A 23,964-nucleotide genomic window follows, 5' to 3' on the forward strand; every position below is an offset into this window, starting at 1 on the left:
AACAGAAGAAGAAAGTTCAGAAACCTTAAGGTGGTAACGCCATCGCTCGACTTAGCCAGCTATGGGTAGTAATCCATATTAGGAACATTTTAACTTCATAATAATTCAAACAAATGAACACGACGAATAGGAAGATAGGCCGCCCAAGCCTTAGGAGAGAAGATTATTTATTTATTTATTTATTTATTTATTTATTTATTTATTTATTTATTTCCTTCTTTCTTTATTTCTTTCTTTATTTCCTTCTTTCTTTATTTCATTATTTCCTTCTTTCTTTATTTTCTTTTTTCTTTATTTCTTCACTTTCTTCCTTCTATATTTCTTTATTTCCTTCTTTCTTTCTTTATTTCTGTCTAGACTCTAGAGTTACTTTGTAATGAGAGTTGAGACGTTGACCCCAACAACAATTAAAATATGTAATGATTTGATAGCACTGAAAATGGAAAATCAAAACTCCTATGAGAAGTAAAACCATATACCTATATTATATTATATACAAATATTAAACGAATTTGATACATAATTTTATAATATATTATATTATTTTATAATATAATTTATTATATCTGAAATATAAAAAATTATTATTACAACTAGTTTGTCACTGAGAAATAAGGAAAAGCTGTTAACTTGAATTTATTTAAAGCAAAGCGTTACTGGATTATGCAATAAGGTAGGCGATGTTTTGATCCTGTGTCTCAACCGTTGCTCTTGTAAGCAACGGTCTTAACTCTATACTGAATTATTATTTTAGCGTATGGTCGATTACACTAACCTCTAGCGCTTGAAAGTGGAACTAAACACCGGCGCACAGAGAAACAAAACACAGGAAAATTCGCTCAGTGTCCATTCCATATAATCCCTATTCGCTGAAGATATGGGATCATAGACGACATTAAGATATTATATGGATCATACGAGAAAACAAAGAGGAAGGCAGAAAATAGGAAACATTGGAGAAAACTGGGTTTGCAGTGAAAGACCTGCCCTTGGACAGAACACTAAATGAATGAACTCAGAAAAGTAACATGAATCTTCAAGGCAAAACAATGTTTAAGAATAAAAAATTATATCTAGGCCACTTCGTTAATATTTAATGTTTTCAAGTTTGAGCAAGAATAATATAAAATGCAAACAAAACCTCTCGACAAAAGAAAACGGTCAACAATATAAGAGTAACACCACAGTCTAGTATATACAGTCACGAAGCTCAATACGTAGTAAATATGCATCGATAGATAGTTGCTAACCACTAGGATCGCTAATATCGCCTCATTACAGACAATGCGAAATAGTACCGGCACAGTCTATTGTTCCTAGCACCCTCACAACTCAAGCTTCGTGACTGTATATACTAAACTGTGGTAACACTTCGAAAATGTTACAATTGCATTTCATAAGTTGGTACGCATGACAGCAACTCAATAATGTAGATAATTGCATATGCTCGATCATTTACGATGGAATGTAGTTACGTTATCTCTACATATAAAGTCATGTATAATATTTCAATAAAGTTCAGAACAAGTTACAGTAATTCACCAATTTGTTTTATCTAAACTGCAGTACCACACAATTAACTGGCTGTGCATATTCAGATGTTGTGAGTGAAAGACAGGCTTATTTTCCGTTTTATTTACCTCGTCTGCACGACAGATGGTACCATGTTTCAGATAAAAGACAACGCTCCGGTGAATTCTAATCCAGTTTATGCATTATTTTTTGGAGTTATGGGCGCAGTTTCTGCCATAGTTTTTAGTTGTAAGTATTCGAATTGTAAGTTATCATTTTACATTTATAAATCTACGATTTTAATTTATAATTTAAGATTTTGTACTCAATAATTTGCATTCATATTTTATCAATAAAGTAAGTTGCACTTTTTAGTGCAAGAGACGAAAACAGAAAATCCCCGGAAATTGTAGTAATAATAGCAGTAGTAGTATTTAGAGAGAAAACACACATGTTAGGTCAATAATAGTGTTCATAGATTTGATAAAATATATTAAAGGTGATGTTACAGTTGTATGAACACTAATAAATACAATAAGATTGTTAAAGATATTATAGTCAGACATGTTTCGGAGGTGCTTCTCCATCTTCAGTGACTATTTACCACGACGGGTGGTTCAGCTGGTTAGTCTCCTTTAAGCCAAGCAACAACACGGTTCGATCACTAGTACTGGGTGTTCATTTCAAAGTGTGTCATGACGTCACTGTTGTTGGGTCACCGATTTGAAGCGAGTTTCAACTTATATGTTACAGAAGTTGCCTGTTATTTAAGGCGTTCTTCAATCTGAACTTGAGAACGTGTACGGTATAACTTGAACGTCGTAGCAACAGATGGCGGTCTGTACAGTCTGTGTGCTACCAAAACCTCTTTCGAACTGTGTTTTGCGCCGGCAAGTCGTACGCAGGGTATTTGTTATCATCGGTTGCGTACGGTAACATTCCACAACACAAATCAAATGCTCCGTGTCCATGTTGACCGTCGAAGTTAATGTCAACAAATACGTAAGTAATCGTCTTAACCCTCTCCCCATATCCCGACAGTACGTATTTCCAAACAGTTCACATTCCTGCCACTACCGGCGTTACCGTACGTATCGGTACGTACTCTTCAGAATGAACGCCATACTTGCTAGCCAACTTCTCTGCCTCTTAAATTATACACCTGAGCTGCGGAAGTGTAGGAAGATTGAATTCTCTAGGCTCATCAGCTAGCCACATGACGGCATACAGCGAGCCAAGACACATTTTGAACTGAACACCCAGTAGTGTCAGAGTTGTAAACTCCAAAACCGGTTGTGGAGCTAGAGAGTGCAGTCGGAGCGTGAACTTGCTTATGTCTGTGGAAACACCGGAGCACGCAACGAGTCACAGTGGAGCGCTCCGCTCCGTTTAGTCTCTGTCTGACAACGCTGGATCACCTGAACGACCCGTAGTGGTAAATAGTCACTGAAGATGGAGAAGCATCTCCGAAACATGTCTGACTATAACTAATATCTTTAACAATCTTATTGTATTTATTAGTGTTCATACAACTGTAACAAATCACCTTTAATGTATTTTAGCAGTAGTAGTATTTACGTATTTAAATTAACGTTTCCAAATGCAATGATTCAGAGATGAAATTCAATGTAGCCGAGAAATGGCCAACAAATTTTACCTGTAGTCGTATATCAGGAGCATTATTATTATTATTATTATTATTATTATTATTATTATTATTATTATTATTATTATTATTATTCTAATGTTGTGACTGTTTAACTATCGCCGTCATTTAAGTTGGCTTTAGCGATCATAAATTGATTCACAATTGCACAGGGGACTGTCCAAATCAATGTTTGCGATTCTTTGGCCATGATGTTCTTGGTCATCTGGGTAATCTTATCTTCTTTTTCTTCACAAGCGTTCCCCTTTTCGGCGGTTACTTTTTATTCCTGTTTTCTTCAAATTTCGGTCTCGTCATTTTCCCTCTTCTAAATCTATTCTCTCTAGACTTTAGCACTTCCTCTATGCCATATTACACTGGCTCTTCCTCTTCTACTGCCTGCTGGTGACCAATTTATAACTTGCTTTGGCAATTTTCCCTCCACCATTCTCTGTACGTGCCCACACTATTGTAGACTTCTCTTTTCCAACAGATCTATGGTCCTTTCTCTTAAATCCATCCCTTCCCTGAATTCCTTATTTCTAATATGCAGCATTCTTGACAAACCTACTCGCATGATTCTACGAAGACTACCCATTTCAACCACTTTCATTTTTAAGCAATTTCTCAGTTTTAACGAAACTAGGTAACTTGTCCCAAACAGGATTTGTACTCGGACCCGCTTTTTAATATCCAACTTTCTGTGCCATATGTAAGCAGATAACTTATATTTGTTATGCTCGACCATGCCGAAATGTAGTAATCATACACCTGGTAGCAGTCCTTTAATGCATGTCATAAAAGTACATCTATTCATTAAAGTTCAGGTTTTCGGTTATTCTCGGATATGCAATCGAAAGACAAGTATCGAAACGTCACGGAGGCTGGAAATCCAATACTGTCGCAGAAGGTTATGTTCTGTTACTATAATAATTAGCGTTAATTGTAAATAATATTCAAATAAATTCAATATGTCATCTCGTTTTTCAATGTCGAATTCAATTTCAAGGTTATATCAAGACTAATGTTTATCTTACTCTCTAGATTATATCAAGGTCGTCGACATTCGTTTCCCGGAAAAAATCAATACTTTCGCGTCTGCGCACATCTCACAATTTATGATGTAGGCTATTGCACTCACTCACATAACAATAACATGAATACTTATGAATAATTTCAAGTTAGAAATATGGTCGAGCATAAAAAGTCGTATGAAACTTGCCTATAATACTTTCGCGTCTGCGCACATCTCACAATTTATGATGTAGGCTATTGCACTCACATAACAATAACATGAATACTTATGAATAATTTCAAGTTAGAAACATGGTCGAGCATAAAAAGTCGTATGGAACTTGCCTATAATACTTTCGCGTCTGCGCACATCTCACAATTTATGATGTAGGCTATTGCACTCACATAACAATAACATGAATACTTATGAATAATTTCAAGTTAGAAATATGGTCGAGCATAAAAAGTCGTATGGAACTTGCCTATAATGGTAATTAAGACGCTCGTATGAAAATTATGAAACTCGCTTGCGCTCGTTTCATAAACATTCTCGCGTCTTAATTACTACCATTATAGGCTCGTTGCATAATGTACTATACTATTATTTGTAGAGTAATATTTTTTGTACTTGTTTTTATAAATCTATGCGGCAGGCGACTCCATTCATAGATCTAATAGCTTCAGTTGCTTGATTCGCTCAGTTGATGTCTTTTTCACATATTCTAGAAAGGTCAATTATGGAACCAACTGAATTGCACAGTAACTTTCGGCGTTAAACCTCGAACTCATTTCATCATGATAATTGCACTTCTCCTCTTTTGTTATCATCGTTTCTTTCCCATATTTCGGGCTTACTCCGATGTAGAGTAGCTTGCGGGATGTCACCGAACTTGGACCCTGTGGTATGTGGTCATTAAATTGCTGGTGGTAGTGCTAAGTATTCCGCTGGGCCCCATGGTAGCTCATGGGACCTGAGGTTAAGGAACCGCGGTGATGTCTGTGTGGAAAGGTAAAGTGATTCTCTAGGCTGTACGGGAGTTCGGTGACGGCACGAAGAGGAATCTGCAGCGGGGGCACGCACACCATCCTATTTCGGATAGTACAATGGGCCCACTCAAGCGGCCTACGTGCGAGAGCAGTCCCAAGCCCGTGCCCGTTCCTGTTCCCTCAAGGAGATTAATAGAAACAATTTCATGAAATCCACAATCAAAATTGTAACACAAAATGTACTTTTTTTATTTTGAAAGCCGCAAAGGATTGTGGTCCACTTTTTTGTTCATCGTACTTCGAGAAGGAATGTATAGTCGCGACGCTGTTATTCCCGGCGTGACTCCTCCTCTTTGCTTAAGTCTTAGGAAGTGAAGGCTCTATAAAGTCTAAGTAGATAGTATCGTTCGTCATTTTTGTTCTTTCGTTGCCGAACTACCAGACGAGGAATCTATTTGCCACACTGTTAAACATTATCATGTCGTAGCTCCTATGATAATAAATCAAACGCACTGTAATTCAGCAAATAATTAAGCGGCAAATAACGTCCTCGTGTGCTTTCTGCGAACGCCAACGAAAGAGCCAAAATGGCGGGCGATTATATTAAGTATTTATCGAGCCTTAGGAAATGTATATCATCATCAGCGAATCACAAGACGCACACGTTTAAATGTAGCCGACCTGCAACGTGATTGGCTGCCGGAAATAAGAGTGACGCGACGGGACTATAGTATGAATAATTTGATTAATTTCAAGGGAAAAATTGTTCCGGAGCCGGGTATCGAACCCGGGACCTTTGGTTTAACGTACCAACGCTCTACCACTGAGCTACTCGGGAACTCTAACCGACACCGATCCAATCTTTCCCTCTATATCCACAGACCTCAAAGTGGGCTGACAACCGTCAAGCAACCAACTTCGAGTGCACACTAACTCCGTGTGACTTAAATTGTGGTTTTCTGTTAACGAACAGTAACGTGTATTATGCAAATCAAGAATTCAGGTATAACTCCCTGTAAAGTTGATTTGAATAATTTCGAGGGAAAAATTGTTCCGGAGCCGGGACCTTTGGTTTAACGTACCAACGCTCTACCACTGAGCTACTCGGGAACTCTAACCGACACCGATCCAATCTTTCCCTCTATGTCCACAGACCTCAAAGTGGGCTGACAACCGTCAAGCAACCAACTTCGAGTGCACAATAACTCCGTGTGACTTAAATTGTAGATTTCTGTTAACGAACAGTGACGTGTATTATGCAAATCAAGAATTCAGGTATAACTCCCTGTAAAGTTGATTTGAATAATTTCGAGGGAAAAATTGTTCCGGAGCCGGGATCTTTGGTTTAACGTACCAACGCTCTACCACTGAGCTACACGGGAACTCTAACCGACACCGATCCAATCTTTCCCTCTATATCCACGGACCTCAAAGTGGGCTGACAACCGTCAAGCAACCAACTTCGAGTGCACACTAACTCCGTGTGACTTAAATTGTGGTTTTCTGTTAACGAACAGTGACGTGTATTATGCAAATCAAGAATTCAGGTATAACTCTCTGTAAAGTTGATTTGAATAATTTCGAGGGAAAAATTGTTCCGGACCTTTGGTTTTACGTACGAACGCTCTACCACTGAGCTACTCGGGAACTCTAACCGACACCGATCCAATCTTTCCCTCTATATCCACAGACCTCAAAGTGGGCTGACAACCGTCAAGCAACCAACTTCGAGTGCACACTAACTCCGTGTGACTTAAATTGTGGTTTTCTGTTAACGAACAGTAACGTGTATTATGCAAATCAAGATTTCAGGTATAACTCCCTGTAGAGTTGATTTGAATAATTTCGAGGGAAAAATTGTTCCGGAGCCGGGACCTTTGGTTTAACGTACCAACGCTCTACCACTGAGCTACTCGGGAACTCTAACCGACACCGATCCAATCTTTCCCTCTATATCCACAGACTTCAAAGTGGGCTGACAACCGTCAAGCAACCAACTTCGAGTGCACACTAACTCCGTGTGACTTAAATTGTGGTTTTCTGTTAACGAACAGTAACGTGTATTATGCAAATCAAGATTTCAGGTATAACTCCCTGTAAAGTTGATTTGAATAATTTCGAGGGAAAAATTGTTCCGGAGCCGGGACCTTTGGTTTAACGTACCAACGCTCTACCACTGAGCTACTCGGGAACACTAACCGACACCGATCCAATCTTTCCCTCTATATCCACAGACCTCAAAGTGGGCTGACAATCGTCAAGCAACCAACTTCGAGTGCACACTAACTCCGTGTGACTTAAATTGTGGTTTTCTGTTAACGAACAGTGACGAGTATTATGCAAATCAAGATTTCAGGTATAACTCCCTGTAAAGTTGATTTGAATAATTTCGAGGGAAAAATTGTTCCGGACCTTTGGTTTAACGTAGCAACGCTCTACCACTGAGCTACTCGGGAACTCTAACCGATACCGATCCAATCTTTCCCTCCATATCCACAGACCTCAAAGTGGGCTGACAACCGTCAAGCAACCAACTTCGAGTGCACACTAACTCCGTGTGACTTAAATTGTGGTTTTCTGTTAACGAACAGTGACGTGTATTATGCAAATCAAGAATTCAGGTATAACTCTGTAAAGTTGATTTGAATAATTTCGAGGGAAAAATTGTTCCGGACCTTTGGTTTAACGTACGAACGCTCTACCACCGAGCTACTCGGGAACTCTAACCGACACCGATCCAATCTTTCCCTCTATATCCACAGACCTCAAAGTGGGCTGACAACCGTCAAGCAACCAACTTCGAGTGCACACTAACTCCGTGTGACTTAAATTGTGGTTTTCTGTTAACGAACAGTGACGTGTATTATGCAAATCAAGATTTCAGGTATAACTCCCTGTAAAGTTGATTTGAATAATTTCGAGGGAAAAATTGTTCCGGACCTTTGGTTTAACGTACGAACGCTCTATCACTGAGCTACTCGGGAACTCTAACGGACACCGATCCAATCTTTCCCTCTATATCCACAGATCTCAAAGTGGGCTGACAACCGTCAAGCAACCAACTTCGAGTGCACACTAACTCCGTGTGACTTAAATTGTGGTTTTCTGTTAACGAACTGGGACTATAGTATTTTCCCTTACACTCTGCATATTAAAATACGGATATATAGTTAAACCAGCTAGTGTTAGGCTACGAAAAACGCTAGGTATAGAAACGAAAAAATACGCCAACGAATCTGTCAAATGTACGATGTTTCCTAGCTCTGAGAGCAGCGTTTGGCACCGCGAAAGCCGGCACAGATGTCGCAGCCATCTCTGTAATGCGACCCTACCTCATCATGAAATCCCTCGTCCCCATCATCATGGCGGGCATCCTGGCTATCTACGGGCTCGTCGTCGTAGTTCTCATCGCCAATGACATCAAGAAGAACATCAGCGGGTACACTGTGTACAAGTAAGTCACGAATTCAACCAGAAATAACGTAACAGTGTGCCACTGTGATAAGTGTGGTTCCTGTCCTCGGTGACCCTGCGTGTTTCCCCACTTTCAAAATAGGTGCAGTAAGTCAATGAGGAACTCAATGTAGTTCAACAGATACCAAATAGGTAAATAAATAAAAACATCTTTTCTTTTCCAATGGAAAATCCAGCTTGGGCAAAGAGTTGTATATGAAACCTGAAATATTTCTTAAAACGCTAAAGAATTTTCTGTAAGACCGGACACTTCCTTATACGCAAATTTCGACGGCGATTCAATTTTGCGAACCGCATACACCTTATACTAGGCATGAAACTTAAGAGTGGTCACACTTTTTATTTTCCGATAAAAAAAGTATTTATTAAATCTACATACTTAGACTTCAACAAACAAAATTTGATAACTCAATCTCAAGGGAAAAAATGGAACTCTCTGCATCATAATCCACAGTTAATTCTCGATTTATCATGAAAATCGTCTGCAGCTGCATTTAGATTGGCAACAGGCCATGATTGTTTGGCCAAACACCTGCATAGAATTGGAATATATCAGTCCCCTAATTGCCCATTGTGCAACTCAAAGCAAGAAATGGATTCGGAACACCTCAAAATCTGTGCTTCAGTGGCTGACCATGATAATATCTTTGAAAAATATTGGAGTGCAAGAGGTCAAATGACTTTACTGTCAAACGCCTGGCATTAGAAAACAACAACAACAACTTTTGGCCTTTCAAGCAAGCGGTTTGGTCTCGAATTTTTCATTTGAAGAATGTTCATAATCTATATTCTCAGGAACCAGGAACGGTGGACATGAAATATTTTTAGTGAAAATCAACGGGTCTGCATATGACGTTATTTTAATTTTGCTTCTTACGTACGTTGAAGTGGTAAATGAGATTCTGTATCAGCAAAATTTTCAAGTCGGAAGAATTAAAACTTATCTTCCGATAAAAAAAATGTACGCCTCTTTACCATCATCGTTATATGGGTCACTTGGTCCGTTCCGTCCCCGCTGTCTAGCACTGATACCACCATCTTGCTCTCGGTCTTTCAACCTATTTTTTCTTCCTCTGAAACATAGTTTAACATTATGTGTAGAATTCCATTATCTATCACAGGATTAATGTGTTCTTTTCAGTTTCTTCTGCGATCTTTTATTTCTGTATTTAAATTCCCCTCTTCCTTTGTGTTAAGATCACGCCTTTGAAACATACATAAATACAGAGATGATCATCATTTTAAAACGTCATCTGATTTTGTTTTCTTGTCCCTTTATTTAAATTCCTCGTCACTGTTTCACACATTTATTGATATTTCATAAGCCTATTTTCCATAATATATTTTAGGTGAGATATATTGCATCGAAGGTAGTGAAATTAACTTATTCAATGATTTTATTATCTACAGCTATTCTGGATCTTTTTTTTTTCACTCGCTGTTATTTATACTCGCTTTAACATCTCTGGTCACATCGCGAGTTAATCTTTGGTTGAAATCCGAAGGTCTGTGTACTATTGTTGAGACTGGTTCTATTGTTGTGAACTAGATGGCGACTGTATATGTAGTACTGATTTGTTATGAATATGATTTCGGTGATGAATGAAGCCGGTGATATTCAGGGACATTGTGGCCCGAATTTCCTGACATTTGCCTTACGGTTGAGGGAAAACCCTGAAAAACCTCAACCAGGAAATTCAACCCGACCAGGAATCGAACCCGGGCCCTCTGCGTAAGAGCCCAGCATGCTGACCCCTTTGGATCTTGTAGGACTTGAAAGCAATAACAAGTATAATTTAGGTTTTATTTACACATATAAGTTATGTTATGGGTCATATGAAGAGACAAAGAGGAAAGCAAAAAATAGGAAAGACTGGAGAATGCTGGGTTTGCAATGAAAGATCTGCCTTTGGGCAGAATACTATGAATGAATGAATGAATGAATGAATGAATGAATGAATGAATGAATGAATGAATATGTTAAGGCTAAAAATCCTCTGTTATTTGCCACAGCTTGTATGTAGCCATTTGAAGGTCGTCTTTTGAATCTGCAATAATTACGTTAAAGTCGTCGGTAAATAAAATGCAATTTAAATTTATTTTATTAATTATACACTTTTTATTTAAAACAATGAGTTATTTTCTGATGGATTCGTGTAACTAAAGATAAAAGTAAAGGTGAAAAGGGACACCCTTGTAGAATCTCACTATTAATTTCTGTCGTTAGAATTCATAGTGTTTTTCTTTTGTCAATTAGTGTTATTCTTGTATGTGAGTATAAACTTTACGAGCTGTTTTTATAAGCTGGCGAGGAAACCCTTTTCGTTTTTACCTCACCCACATTAAAATATATCTATACTCTATACTAATAATAAATCTGTAGCCGAAATTTTTCTGGTAATTTTCGATTTTCCAAAAATAATTGGTCCTAACATATATAATTAAGCACCCTGAAACCGAAAATCGCTTTTTTGAAATTCTTGTTTGTATGTCTGTCTGTCTGTCTGTCTGTCTGTATGTTTGTTACCTTTTCACGCGGTAATGGCTGAACGGATTTCGATGAAAATTGGAATATAAATTAAGTTCGTTGTAACTTAGATTATAGGCTATATGGCATTCAAAATACATTATTTAAAAGGGGGGTTTTAAGGAGGCCTGAATTAAATAAATCGAAATATCTCGCTTATTATTGATTTTTATGAAAAATGTTACATAACAAACATTTCTTTAAAAATCATTTGCGATAAGTTTTATTCTTTGAAAAATTTTGAGAGGACTGATATTTAATGAGATAAATGAGTTTTAAAATTAAAATAACTGCCATCTAAGGCCGTATAATGAAATAAACAAATGACTTCGTCTATAAGGGGCCTTGGTCAACAAGAATCGAAAGCTATGAATCATAGCCTACAGAAAATGTTTCTGTGTTTGTATGAAGCAATATCGGAAACTAAATTAACCGATTTGTATAATTAATTATTATTTCACCATTGGAAAGTGTAGTTTCTCTGTATGGACATAATGCTATAACGTTATTACAGGAACTTCTGAGTGAATTGAGGACAGGTAAGATTAAAATAGCTTCTTATGCACAGAAAACTTGATAGGCTATTCTGTGTATTCGTTTCCTGTATTTCTTAAAATAATGTTTATCTCAGAGAATTAACGAACAAAGAGAGTGTATTGATTTAGTATGCAGTAATAATATGTTAGCTTAGCATTTAATTATTTTATAATCCAAATTTTAACTATGCTCAATTGAATCGAGTTAAAATACATAAAATACATATGCATTAAATGCAATGCAAAAAATTTGGGTAATGAGCCAAGCAGATTATGTTGCCCTGTTGTAAAATAAAATTTGTTCCTCCTGAGATTCAAGAGCCCCCATAACAAATTGAAAACTTACTTATCGGGGTACATCCGTTATCAACACACTTTTATATAATATAATATAATATAATATAATATAATATAATATAATATAATATAATATAATATAATATATGAAGGGTTCAGAACCGTAGTGGGCCAAGCGCCATTTACTGAATACGTAGAAAACAAGAGTTAAAATTAAGTTATTACCATAATTCAATGGAAACATATAACAAGTAAAATAAAGTATACACATTAAATGTAAATAATGTCAATGTTCATTGAACTATGGATGCATGTAATAAAAATTAAGAAACATGTTAAAGGAATTGTCATTGCACCAAATGAGTGCTCTCTGGACCAAAATGATTCCATTTTAATTATTTAAATATAATTTAAATTAAGTAACATATTAAACGATTTATCCTTCTATCAAACACGAATGTTCCCTGGATCAAATGTCCTATTTTAATTATGTAATTACTTTATATTTATTTCTAACGAGTGCAGCGGAGCGCACGGGTACGGCTAGTATTACATAATATCAAAAGTCTGAGTATAACAATCAATCTATCTTATTATTAATCGTCTTACTACTGTTAGTAATACTGCTGTTAGGTTTCTGGGCATCTTTCTTAAGCCTAGAATGGGATGGAAAACTCATGTTGACTATGTTGCTAAAAAAAATAAGTAAAGGCCTATATATGTTAAGGTTGTTAAGGAATAATTTACCTAACAAGGTATTGTTTACAATATTTCATATCCATATACAAAGTCATTTAAATCATGGTATTATTCTTTGGGGTCACCATACTTCTGCTCAAGCTCTTTTCATATTACAAAAGAAAGCTTTAAGATTAATTCATGGAGTACCAAATACGATTCATCGTAAACCTCTTTTTATAAGGTCACAAATTTTGATATTGCCGTCTATGCATGTATTGGCCTGTCTCCTTTACATTCGGAATAACATTAATAATTACATAGTATGTACTTCTGTTCATAAATATTCTAGAAGAAATAATACAAATTTATATATTGACAAATGTAAATACAGTATTACTCAAAACAGTTTTCTATTCTTTGCTTTTAAATTATTTAATAGTCTACCTGTTGATATAAGGAATCTTCAATTCCGAGTGTTTAGGACACGAATTAGGACTATATTATTGGCAAATCCATTGTATGATGTCGACGAGTATGATGTATCTTCATTTGTTTCCATTGTATGAGATCATGTATTTTAAATTGTACAGGGACATCATTTTATTTTTACTAACATTTTGAATATTAACCTGGCTATACCTTTGGATTAATGATTGAGACCCGGAAACACCGTTTGCTACCTCCTTCCACTACTAGAGTTCGATGATACTGGCGTAAAATACAAACAAATCACTTTACTAGGTACAGGAGGGAAGAAAAGTAGTTCATCCATTTACGTAAAGTAGGAAATATCGCGATTTTGAGTGTGATAATTTTAATTAGGTTTTGTTTAATCAAAATACAGTACAGTATTAACAATAAGTGTTTTTACTCACGAACTGATCTGTCCATGCGGACGTATTCATTATGCAGTGTATATTATACTGTCTACAGCACATTAGCATACGATATAGAGAATGAAGTTAAAATGAAAAATAATCATAATATGGATATTTAAACACATTTTTGAACATGGTGGCCGTTCATTTCGATACAGGCTTCAGTTCTTTTGTGCATATTATCGCACTATAGACTATTGTATCTAATTCCAATTATTACCAGTTTCGTCCTCCGTACTCGTGTTGAAATAATTCTGTACCTACTCTATAAAATAGTGCCTTACGTACTGTAAATTCAATCTTCACTTCTTCCCGACCCGCACAGATAAAATTATTTAGACATGCTATCTACTGTCCGTCCAAGTGGTTATGTCGCAGGATCGTAGAAAGGGGGAAAATCACGTGACAGTTAATTACTCAACAAGGCCATTTTATTTAAGTTATTTTAAACAGTTGTATAATATTACGTAGACGTCCAATTCCTAACAGAAATTGTTTTCAGACAAGACCTAAGACAGCTCAGCCACTAGCAATTGGGGGAAATCGGGATGCGACGTAGGCAAACGGACGACAGTACCTGTGCGAAAATATGATTAAATATTGAAAGCTCTTTCGTCACTGGAAAACGCGAACATATTTCTGAAACATACTATACTCACTATCTCACTGCGGTCTTGATTCTGTGTGCAGGACAGTTGGAACGTCATTAGTAGTAGGGGTGGGAGTGAAGTACATTAAAAAACTCAGGTACAATAAAAATTGAAGTAAAAATAAAATGATGTCCCTGTATATGACGATGCCATACATGTTCCAAATGTTTATTTGTCTAATTGCAGAGGTTTCCTTCACTTCGGGGGCGGACTGGCTGTGGGTTTAAGCGGACTGGCTGCCGGCTTCGCTATCAGCATCGTTGGTGACAGTGGAGTGCGCGGGAATGCCCAACAACCTAGACTCTTCATAGGGATGATCCTCATCCTTATCTTCGCAGAAGTATTAGGGCTCTATGGACTTATTGTTGCAGTATTCTTCTATGCGGACTGATTCAGCGCGGTCTTGTGCATGTAATTTGAGCCACTGCAATTAAAGTCTATTAAACAAATGTGTGTATATTATTAAAGGAGTGTATATTGGCTAGTTCAGTCTTCTTGGCTGATGTTATACCACCAGCATTCCATTGTAAGACGTTTAGTTGATTCTGTACCATTAAGGGTATATGTAGTAGTAGTAGTAGTAGTAGTAGTAGTAGTAGTAGTAGTAGTAGTAGTAGTAGGTTTATTTTGCCTGGCAGAGTTAAGGCCATGAGGCCTTCTCTTCCACTCAACCAGGTTACAATAATATACGTGAAATACAAAATTAGATTACAAGACAACACAAAAGAAAATTCCTTAGAAATTACATAAAATATAGTAGAAAATTACAATAGACAAGATCAGTTACATAATATAAAATTACAAATAGTCAAGATTGGTTACATAATCTATACTAATAATAAATCTGTAGCCGAAATTTTTCTGGTAATTTTCGATTTTCCAAAAATAATTGGTCCTAACATATATAATTAACCATCCTGAAACCGAAAATCGCATTTTTGAAATTTCTATTTGTATGTCTGTCTGTATGTTTGTTACCTTTTCACGCGATAATGGCTGAACCGATTTATATGAAAATTGGAATATAAATTAAGTTCGTTGTAACTTAGATTTTAGGCTCTATGGCATTCAAAATAGTTTATTTAAAAGGGGGGTTATAAGGGGGTCTGAATTAAATAAATCGAAATATCTCGCTTAGTATTGATTTTTATGAAAAATGTTAAATAACAAAAGTTTCTTTAAAAATGATTTCCGATACGTTTTATTCTTTACAAAATTTTGATAGAACTGATATTTAATGAGATAAATGAGTTTTAAAATTAAAATAACGCCATCTAAGACGGTGCAATGAATTAAGAACAAATGACTTCGTCTATAAGGGGCCTTGGACAACAACAATAGAAACAGGGGCCTTGGACATCAACAATCGAAAGCTATTAAACATAGCCTACAGAGAATGTTTCTGTGTTTGTATGAAGTACTGTAATATCAGAAGCTAAATTAACCGATTTGTATAATTAATTAATATTTCACCATTGGAAAGTGTAGTTTCTCTAGATGGACATAATGCTATAATGTTATTACAGTAACGTCTGAGTAAATCGAGGACAGGTAAGATTAAAATAGCTTCTTATGCACAGAAAATTTGATAGGCTATTTTGTACATTCGTTTTTTGTATTTCTTAAAATAATATTTATGTACACTCATTTTAATCTCAGAGAATTAACGAACAACGAGAGGGTATTGATTTAGTAAGCAGTAATAGTACGTTAGCTTAGCAATCCATTATTTTATAATTCAAATTTTAACTATGCTCAATTGAATCGTGTTAAAATACATAAAATATATATGCAAAAATGCAATGCTAAAAAATTGGGTAATGAGCGAAGCAGATTATCTTGCGCTGTTGTAAAAGTTGTTCCCTGGATGAAACGTCCTATTTTAATTATGTAATTACTTTATATTTATTTCTAACAGGTGCAGCGGAGCGCACGGGTACGGCTAGTATATAAAATAAAGAAGAAAATTACACATAATCAAAATCAGTTACATAACATAAGGGGAAAACACACACACACACGCACGCACACACACACACACTCACTCTCTCTCTTTATAAGACCTAAAATGCTGGAGATAAATTCGACGATTAATTCACTTCAGATATACTATACAGTTAATATACTAATAGGAGAATACATGTGGGTTACAAGACATAAAATGTTGATTAGCAAAGTCGTACTAAATGGCATGCAAATACAAATGATTAAGTAATATATCAAGATAATAAAAAAAAGAGAAAAAAAGAAGAAGAGAGTGAGAGAGGAGAAAAAAATAACAAATTGGTCATTTAAGACTATTTAGAAACTTCCGCAAGAGTCTAGTTCTGTTCATTAAAAACATTTCTAACAGCTGCACCGCGGGAAGGTAGGGATGGGACATTGGGTATTTGTCCAGGTTGGTTCCTTAAAGCCTTCAATAGGAAGGATTAATGGCTCTCCCTCCAGTATCCGACAGATACCCTTCTGCAGCCAAACCCTTTAACTCTATTAAATATAGAATATAATCTAAATTTAACAGAAGAAATACTGACATCAGAAGTAAACACTGAAATACTGAAACAATTGTCTTTAGAGACAATTATTATTAGGTACCCTCCACAAAACTGGCTTCATTTATACACTGACGGATCCTTGATCTCCAGAGATCAGCAGGTGTTACGTGCTGTCTCTTCTCACTTGATAGATCTCTTGGATATGGAACAACAAGTTTTGATGGTGAAATCATTGCAATAAGTGAAAGTCTCAGGAATCTTCTATGTCACATCAATAAATTTAAGAATGCAATTATATTGTCAGACTCCAAAGCAGCTATTCTATCAATAGTCTCTAAACACACACCTTCATCTCAAACAGCAGAAATAACTAAAATGCTCTCTCAATTAATATCACTCAATAAAAGAATTGTATTCCAATGGATACCATCCCATTGTGGAATCCTGGGAAACGAGAATGCGGATGCTTTAGCAAAGAAGGGCAGCACTGCTACTTACAGACCTGTTACTAAATCTACATATTACTCTGTGAAAAGATTTATTAAATCTACATACTTAGACTTCAACAAACAAAATTTGATAACACAATCTCAAGGGAAAAAATGGAACTCTCTGCATCAAAATCCACAGTTAATTCCCGATTTCCCACGAAAATCGTCTGTAGCTGCATTTAGATTGGCAACAGGCCATGATTGTTTGGCTAAACACCTGCATAGAATTGGAATATATCAGTCCCCTAACTGCCCATTGTGCAACTCAAACCAAGAAATGGATTCGGAACACCTCAAAATCTGTGTTTCAGTGGCTGGCCATGATAATATCTTTGAAAAATATTGGAGTGCAAGAGGTCAAATGACTTTATTGTCAAATGCTTGGCATTAGAAAACAACAACAACTATTAACGGAGTTCAAATTATGATAGTGATTGATGATGACGATGACGAGGACGTACAATTACATAACAATGAAAATGGCATTCACTTTTTTCGCAGCGAATGACCATTATGTTAAATGAAAGAAATGAAAGTCCAAATTTCTCTCATCCTTTACTATGAAACTTGAACAAGATGAGTGCAACGTGCACACGCATGAACATTAATGAACAGGTTATAGATGTTGGGTTGCAAGAAAACAGTAATGTCGCTTCTATATACGACTACTAATTGAACATTAACATTTTCTCCGACAGAACATCGAATAAATTCCTCTTCTCATTCTGTACGAAACGTTCTTTCCTGCTCGTAGAGAGACAGGGGGTTTGTAGAGCGACATGGTACCGACACTGATACTTTCAGTACGTGAGCGAGACAGAGAGCAATGTACAGGAAACTTCCCTTACCAGTATGAATGACTTTGATTGCACGATGTAATCACGATACCCAGTTTGTTCACCGCTGATCTACATGAAACAATAACTGCGGTCTCTATGGAGACGATGCATGACAACAATTGCAATGCCGTTGCTGTGTTACATACGTTCTGAATATTAGAAAAATGTTCAACTCATTCAGAACAGCGGTAAGATATTTTTCCCATAATCGAAGAGTACTGGAGTTTGGAGCTACATCAATTGGCGTAGGGTCCCTGATAGGCACAGGATACGGTATATATAAGATCATCACCGGCGAGAAACGGATTGGTCCTCAGGGGCCCTATCCCAAAGAGATCCTATTCAAGGACAGGCACAGGCGCCCGAAACTGCGCGAAGAGGACCTGAATACACCATCTGAGGAAGAAATCAAGGTCACCGACTATTCCAAATATCTACCTCGACAACCAGAGGAAGGACAAGAGCCAGGCCAGAGTGGTCAGGGCGGGCAGTTGGCAGGAGAAGAAACCCCACCGCCAATCTTTATTCCTTACAGCAGGAGAAACACCGGCCACTTTGTTGTTGTGGAGGGGGGTGAATTGAAAAGGGTCTACTCCGAAGAACTAGCTCCCGAAATTCCCGAAGATCAGGGACAAGATGCAAAGAAGGGGGACGACGACCCGTCCTCATCCCCTCCCCCAGCCCCTCAACAATAAGGTATGAGTTTACACTTTCAACTTACAGTATAACTAATAAGTTATATATATATATATATATATATATATATATTATCATCATTATCATCATCATCACGGGTTGAGCCGGTAGGCCCGTTCCGTCCCCATTAGAATTGTTCTCTTCAACGAAACCTCTTGGAGCATACTGGAAAGCTTTCTTGGGAATTCGGTGATCCTCCGTCCTTTCTAGATGTTCCATCCACCTATTTCGTTGATTTGTTAAATTTTGTGTTATGCCCTCTATCCCTAATTCTTTTCTGATATCTTCATTCCTCTTGTGTTGTAATAAAGAATATCCCGCCACTGATCTTAGGAATTTCATTTCTGAGGCTTCTAGTCGTCTTTTGTCTCTTTCTGTTAAGGTCCATGTCTCTGCTCCGTAAAGTAGTACTGGAAGGGCTACTGTTTTGTAGCGTTTTAACTGTGTTTCTTTCGTTGTTCTTTTTCCTAAGCTCCGTCTAATTGTTCCGCAATATACCTTGAAATCTATGCATCTTTTCTTCCATATCTCTTTTTTCCACATAAGAAATGTTGCATCCTAAATATTTAAAATTACTAACTTGTTCAATAATTTTGGAGTCAATAACTATTTTCGACCTTTTATGCCTTAGAAAGTATATAGAGATTGAGAGCTATTTTCCGTCATATGGCATGTTACGTGCACCTATTTTGAAGTGAAGCTATTTTTCCTCTCCTTAGGGATAGAATTACATAGGTAGTTTCCTATTTTACTACAAATGGTAATAATCGCTGAAATTATGGAACTCAAAGAAAACTATTCCCACGCTGCAAATACTCAGAATCTCCCTGTCCTCGAGACTAACAAAATGAACTCTTATGAAATCTGATAGAACGCCGTGGGGAATTATATATCAGTTAATGGCAATTCTCTTATTAACATAAATTCAGATCGTGGAGTTATCATACTAACCTGGAAATTATTCCTTTCTACCCATTATATCCCGAAATAAAATATTTTTGAATTTTTGTACTAAATTTGAGTTCTAGTATGCCCTTAGATCACTTATGACATATAATGGTTTTATTTTGAGAATAATGTATGTTACATGTGTTTTTTAAGCCGTATGAAAAATCATACGCTGGGCGTTGGTGTGTAGTACATATAAATTTTGTGTTCATATGAGTAAACATTTGCTACACGTGATGTTGTATGTGTTTTACACTACTTACTTACTTACAAATGGCTTTTAAGGAACCCGAAGGTTCATTGCCGCCCTCACATAAGCCCGCCATCGGTCCCTACCCTGTGCAAGATTAATCCAGTCTCTATCATCATATCCCACCTCCCTCAAATCCATTTTAATATTATCCTCCCATCTACGTCTCGGCCTCCCTAAAGGTCTTTTTCCCTCCGGTCTCCCAACTAACACACTATATGCATTTCTGGATTCGCCCATACGTGCTACATGCCCTGCCCATCTCAAACGTCTGGATTTTAAGTTCCTAATTATGTCAGGTGAAGAATACAATGCGTGCAGTTCTGTGTTGTGTAACTTTCTCCATTCTCCTGTAACTTCATCCCGCTTAGCCCCAAATATTTTCCTAAGCACCTTATTCTCAAACACCCTTAACCTATGTTCCTCTCTCAGAGTGAGAGTCCAAGTTTCACAACCATACAGAACAACCGGTAATATAACTGTTTTATAAACTCTAACTTTCAGATTTTTGGACAGCAGACTGGATGATAAGAGCTTCTCAACCGAATAATAACACGCATTTCCCATATTTATTCTGCGTTTAATTTCCTCCCGAGTAACATTTATATTTGTTACTGTTGCTCCAAGATATTTGAATTTTTCCACCTCTTCGAAGGATAAATCTCCAATTTTTATATTTCCATTTCGTACAATATTCTGGTCACGAGACATAATCATATACTTTGTCTTTTCGGGATTTACTTCCAAACCGATCGCTTTACTTGCTTCAAGTAAAATTTCCGTGTTTTCCCTAACCGTTTGTTTGTGTTTTACACTACATATGTACTAATAACAATAATAAGTTGATACATTTTGTAAACAATGGCACTGTTTCGTGTTAGCAAATATAATAACATTGTTATCGCAAATGGAATTGCAAGAAACTGTTCTTCGGATGTAAACCAACATTACATCTCACACATCGAAACTTAGAACACTTTCCACACTTCTTTTGATTTTTACTCCCTCGAGAACATTTTCCTAGTCCCAGAACATTGTCATTGCATATGTTGGTAGCTACAGTTAACTACACTGTTGCCATGCCACTTGATAAGTGTTCTCCAATTTCTGTCATCTTGTAGTGCGTGGTATGAACCTCTGGGATCTCTCTTCATATCGTGTAATGGAGCTCTCTCCACTCGATCATTATGTGTAGTTCCTTTGCAGTTGATACCATTTTCTGACAAGGTTTTGAGAAGAGGAAGAGAATTGAAGTGATAGTCAATATAAACTATACATTTCTGAGGAAGGAATTCAATATAATAGTCTTTCGGTAATAGCAGTTCCAAGTGTTTTGCCTTCTTCTCTATCACTTGCACCAGTCTAGGGTTGAAAACTAAAGAGGTAACCCGTGGATGAACAAGATACCAACTTGTATCCATACTTAATGGACTTTCCACGAATAAATTGTTTCATGGAGTGATGCCCATAGTAAGGTTCCATTACTCCGTCCAGAGAGAATTTATTCCCTAGTGGGACAATGAGGCTTCCAAATTTATCATTGAGATGTGTAATAAGTGGCCGGATCTTATATATTTTGTCTTCTGGTATTGTTACCGTTCAAGTGAAAAAATCTGTGTATCTGATCGAAGGAATTTCTTTACATTGCGTTGCTCGCAAGAGCATTGTTGGTGTCAGGTCTTCTCTACCAGTAGGTATATACGACTATGCATAATTTTCAGTATCCAGATAAAAGCAAAATAGCTTTGTATTTGTATACATCTTTTGAGGACAACTGGATCATGAAACCATTTTTTGATGCATATTTTACACTTTCTCTAACAATGTGTTCAACAATTTCATCAATTATATGTTTGAATATATTAATAGATGCGGCCTTATTGTGTAAACTACTTATATACAGTATGTAGGAATGGAATCATGTATTTTTGCAATACTATTATTAGAATCCAATTTTTTCCAGTATATTTTCTCTGAACTTCATCTACTTTTACTTTATTAGGTCTTTTGTGTACACTACTTTTGCTTTTTGTTCCTTATGTTTCGTTATGACCTGAAAGTGAATCTTCTTTATCTGTACAAGAACCAGTTATTCTGAGATACTCCGTGAAACCAGGTGACCCGTGTTCGATTTCCGGTCGGGGAAAGTTACCTGGTAGAGGTTTTGTCCGGGGTTTTCCCTCAACCCAATATGAGCAAAATGCTGGGTAACTTTCGGTGCTGGATCCCGGACTCATTTCACTGGCATTATCACCTTCATCTCATTCAGACGCTAAATAACCGGAGATGATAAAGCGTCATAAAATAACCTACTAAAATTTTAAAAAAATCTTCACTGATTTCCAGAACCCTAAAACAATACGAAACTCGTTATTTCCCAACAATTCAACTAGTCCTACTACAATAATGTAATGGAGCTGTCAATAATGGGGTTATAGAAGCAATAAAGATCATTCTTTATATTATTACATAAGAAAGCAAGAAAATTGCAGTATTATATAAAATAAAGCCAAAATTGTTTACCTTGGTGCGTTTTTGCTTCCATTGATAGACATCTTGATGTTGTCTACTGTACTAAAGGACAAAAGACAGTTTCACAAACGGTGAAACGTTCTGTGTAGTAAATTCAAACATTCTTGTATAATAATAACAGATAAAACCCTCATAACAAAATATTTACATTGTTAATTGAATAAACAAAACTACGTATTTCTCGTATGATATTTCATACGTTGGGATATAATGGGTTAAAGAGTACCTTTAACAATGTACTTGTACTGCAGATGTTTTTATTCGGTGCTTTAGTAAAATGAAAATATCAAGATAATACGTTGAAGAAAACTGTACCACACCGCAAATCTTCACGATCTTTCTGCTGAAAAGTAAACTGCCCCAAGTAGGATTGGTACACGGGAAAGCAAGGTGCCAGGGTGCCAGATTTGACGTGCGCGTATGTTCTCTGTACAGGTTATCGTCTCCCGCCTTGCCGCTCTGGATGCCGTGTCCTATGCCGCCGCTCCAGCTCACTACGCCGCCGCCTACGCCATCCCCGCTGTTCACGCTGGAGTACCCCTCGACACCCCCGAAGTAGCTGCAGCCAAGACCACCCACTTCGCCATCGTGGTCGCTCCAGCTCACTACACCGCCGCCTACGCCATCCCCGCTGTTCACGCTGGAGTGTCCCTCGACACCCCCGAAGTAGCTGCAGCCAAGACCACCCACTTCGCCATCGTGGTCGCTCCAGCTCACTACGCCGCCGCCTACGCCATCCCTGCTGTTCACGCTGGAGTGCCCCTCGACACCCTCGAAGTAGCTGCAGCCAAGACCACCCACTTCGCCATCGTGGTCGCTCCAGCTCACTACGCCGCCGCCTACGCCAACCCCGCTGTTCACGCTGGAGTGCCCCTCGACACCCCCGAAGTAGCTGCAGCCAAGATCACCCACTTCGCCATCGTGGCCGCTCCAGCTCACTACGCCGCCGCCTACGCCATCCCCACTGTTCACGCTGGAGTGCCCCTCGACACCCCCGAAGTAGCTGCAGCCAAGATCACCCACTTCGGCATCGTGGTCGCTCCAGCTCACTACGCCGCCGCCTACGCCATCCCCACTGTTCACGCTGGAGTGCCCCTCGACACCCCCGAAGTAGCTGCAGCCAAGACCACCCACTTCGCCATCGTGGCCGCTCCAGCTCACTACGCCGCCGCCTACGCCATCCCCGCTGTTCACGCTGGAGTGCCCCTCGACACCCCCGAAGTAGCTGCAGCCAAGACCACCCACTTCGCCATCGTGGTCGCTCCAGCTCACTACGCCGCCGCCTACGCCATCCCCTCTGTTCACGCTGGAGTGCCCCTCGACACTCCCGAAGTAGCTGCAGCCAAGACCACCCACTTCGCCATCGTGGTCACTCCAGCTCACTACGCCGCCGCCTACGCCATCCCCGCTGTTCACGCTGGAGTGCCCCTCGACACCCCCGAAGTAGCTGCAGCCAAGACCACCCACTTCGCCATCGTGGTCACTCCAGCTCACTACGCCGCCGCCTACGCC

The 23,964-nt window shown here is 37.9% G+C and overlaps 1 protein-coding gene across 2 annotated transcripts; it reads left to right on the plus strand.

Annotated features, from left to right (window-relative positions):
* Positions 1-896: 896 nt before the first annotated feature.
* On the plus strand, positions 897-23,024 carry LOC138698813 (V-type proton ATPase 16 kDa proteolipid subunit c-like). Of its 2 annotated transcripts, none has more exons than XR_011331942.1 (4): positions 897-1,761; positions 8,420-8,612; positions 14,388-14,651; positions 22,888-23,022. XR_011331942.1 is itself a non-coding variant. In XM_069825034.1 (4 exons), the coding sequence occupies exons 1-3, from the start codon at positions 1,665-1,667 to the stop codon at positions 14,590-14,592; spliced, it is 495 nt and encodes a 164-aa protein (XP_069681135.1). In that variant the 5' UTR covers positions 897-1,664; the 3' UTR covers positions 14,593-14,612; positions 22,888-23,024. The 2 variants fall into 2 exon arrangements, 1 of the variants encoding a protein (XP_069681135.1); XM_069825034.1 differs by having other exon boundaries at positions 14,388-14,612; positions 22,888-23,024.
* Positions 23,025-23,964: the final 940 nt, after the last annotated feature.

Source organism: Periplaneta americana, chromosome 4, assembly GCF_040183065.1.
Source record: "Periplaneta americana isolate PAMFEO1 chromosome 4, P.americana_PAMFEO1_priV1, whole genome shotgun sequence".
Lineage (NCBI taxonomy): Eukaryota > Metazoa > Arthropoda > Insecta > Blattodea > Blattidae > Periplaneta > Periplaneta americana.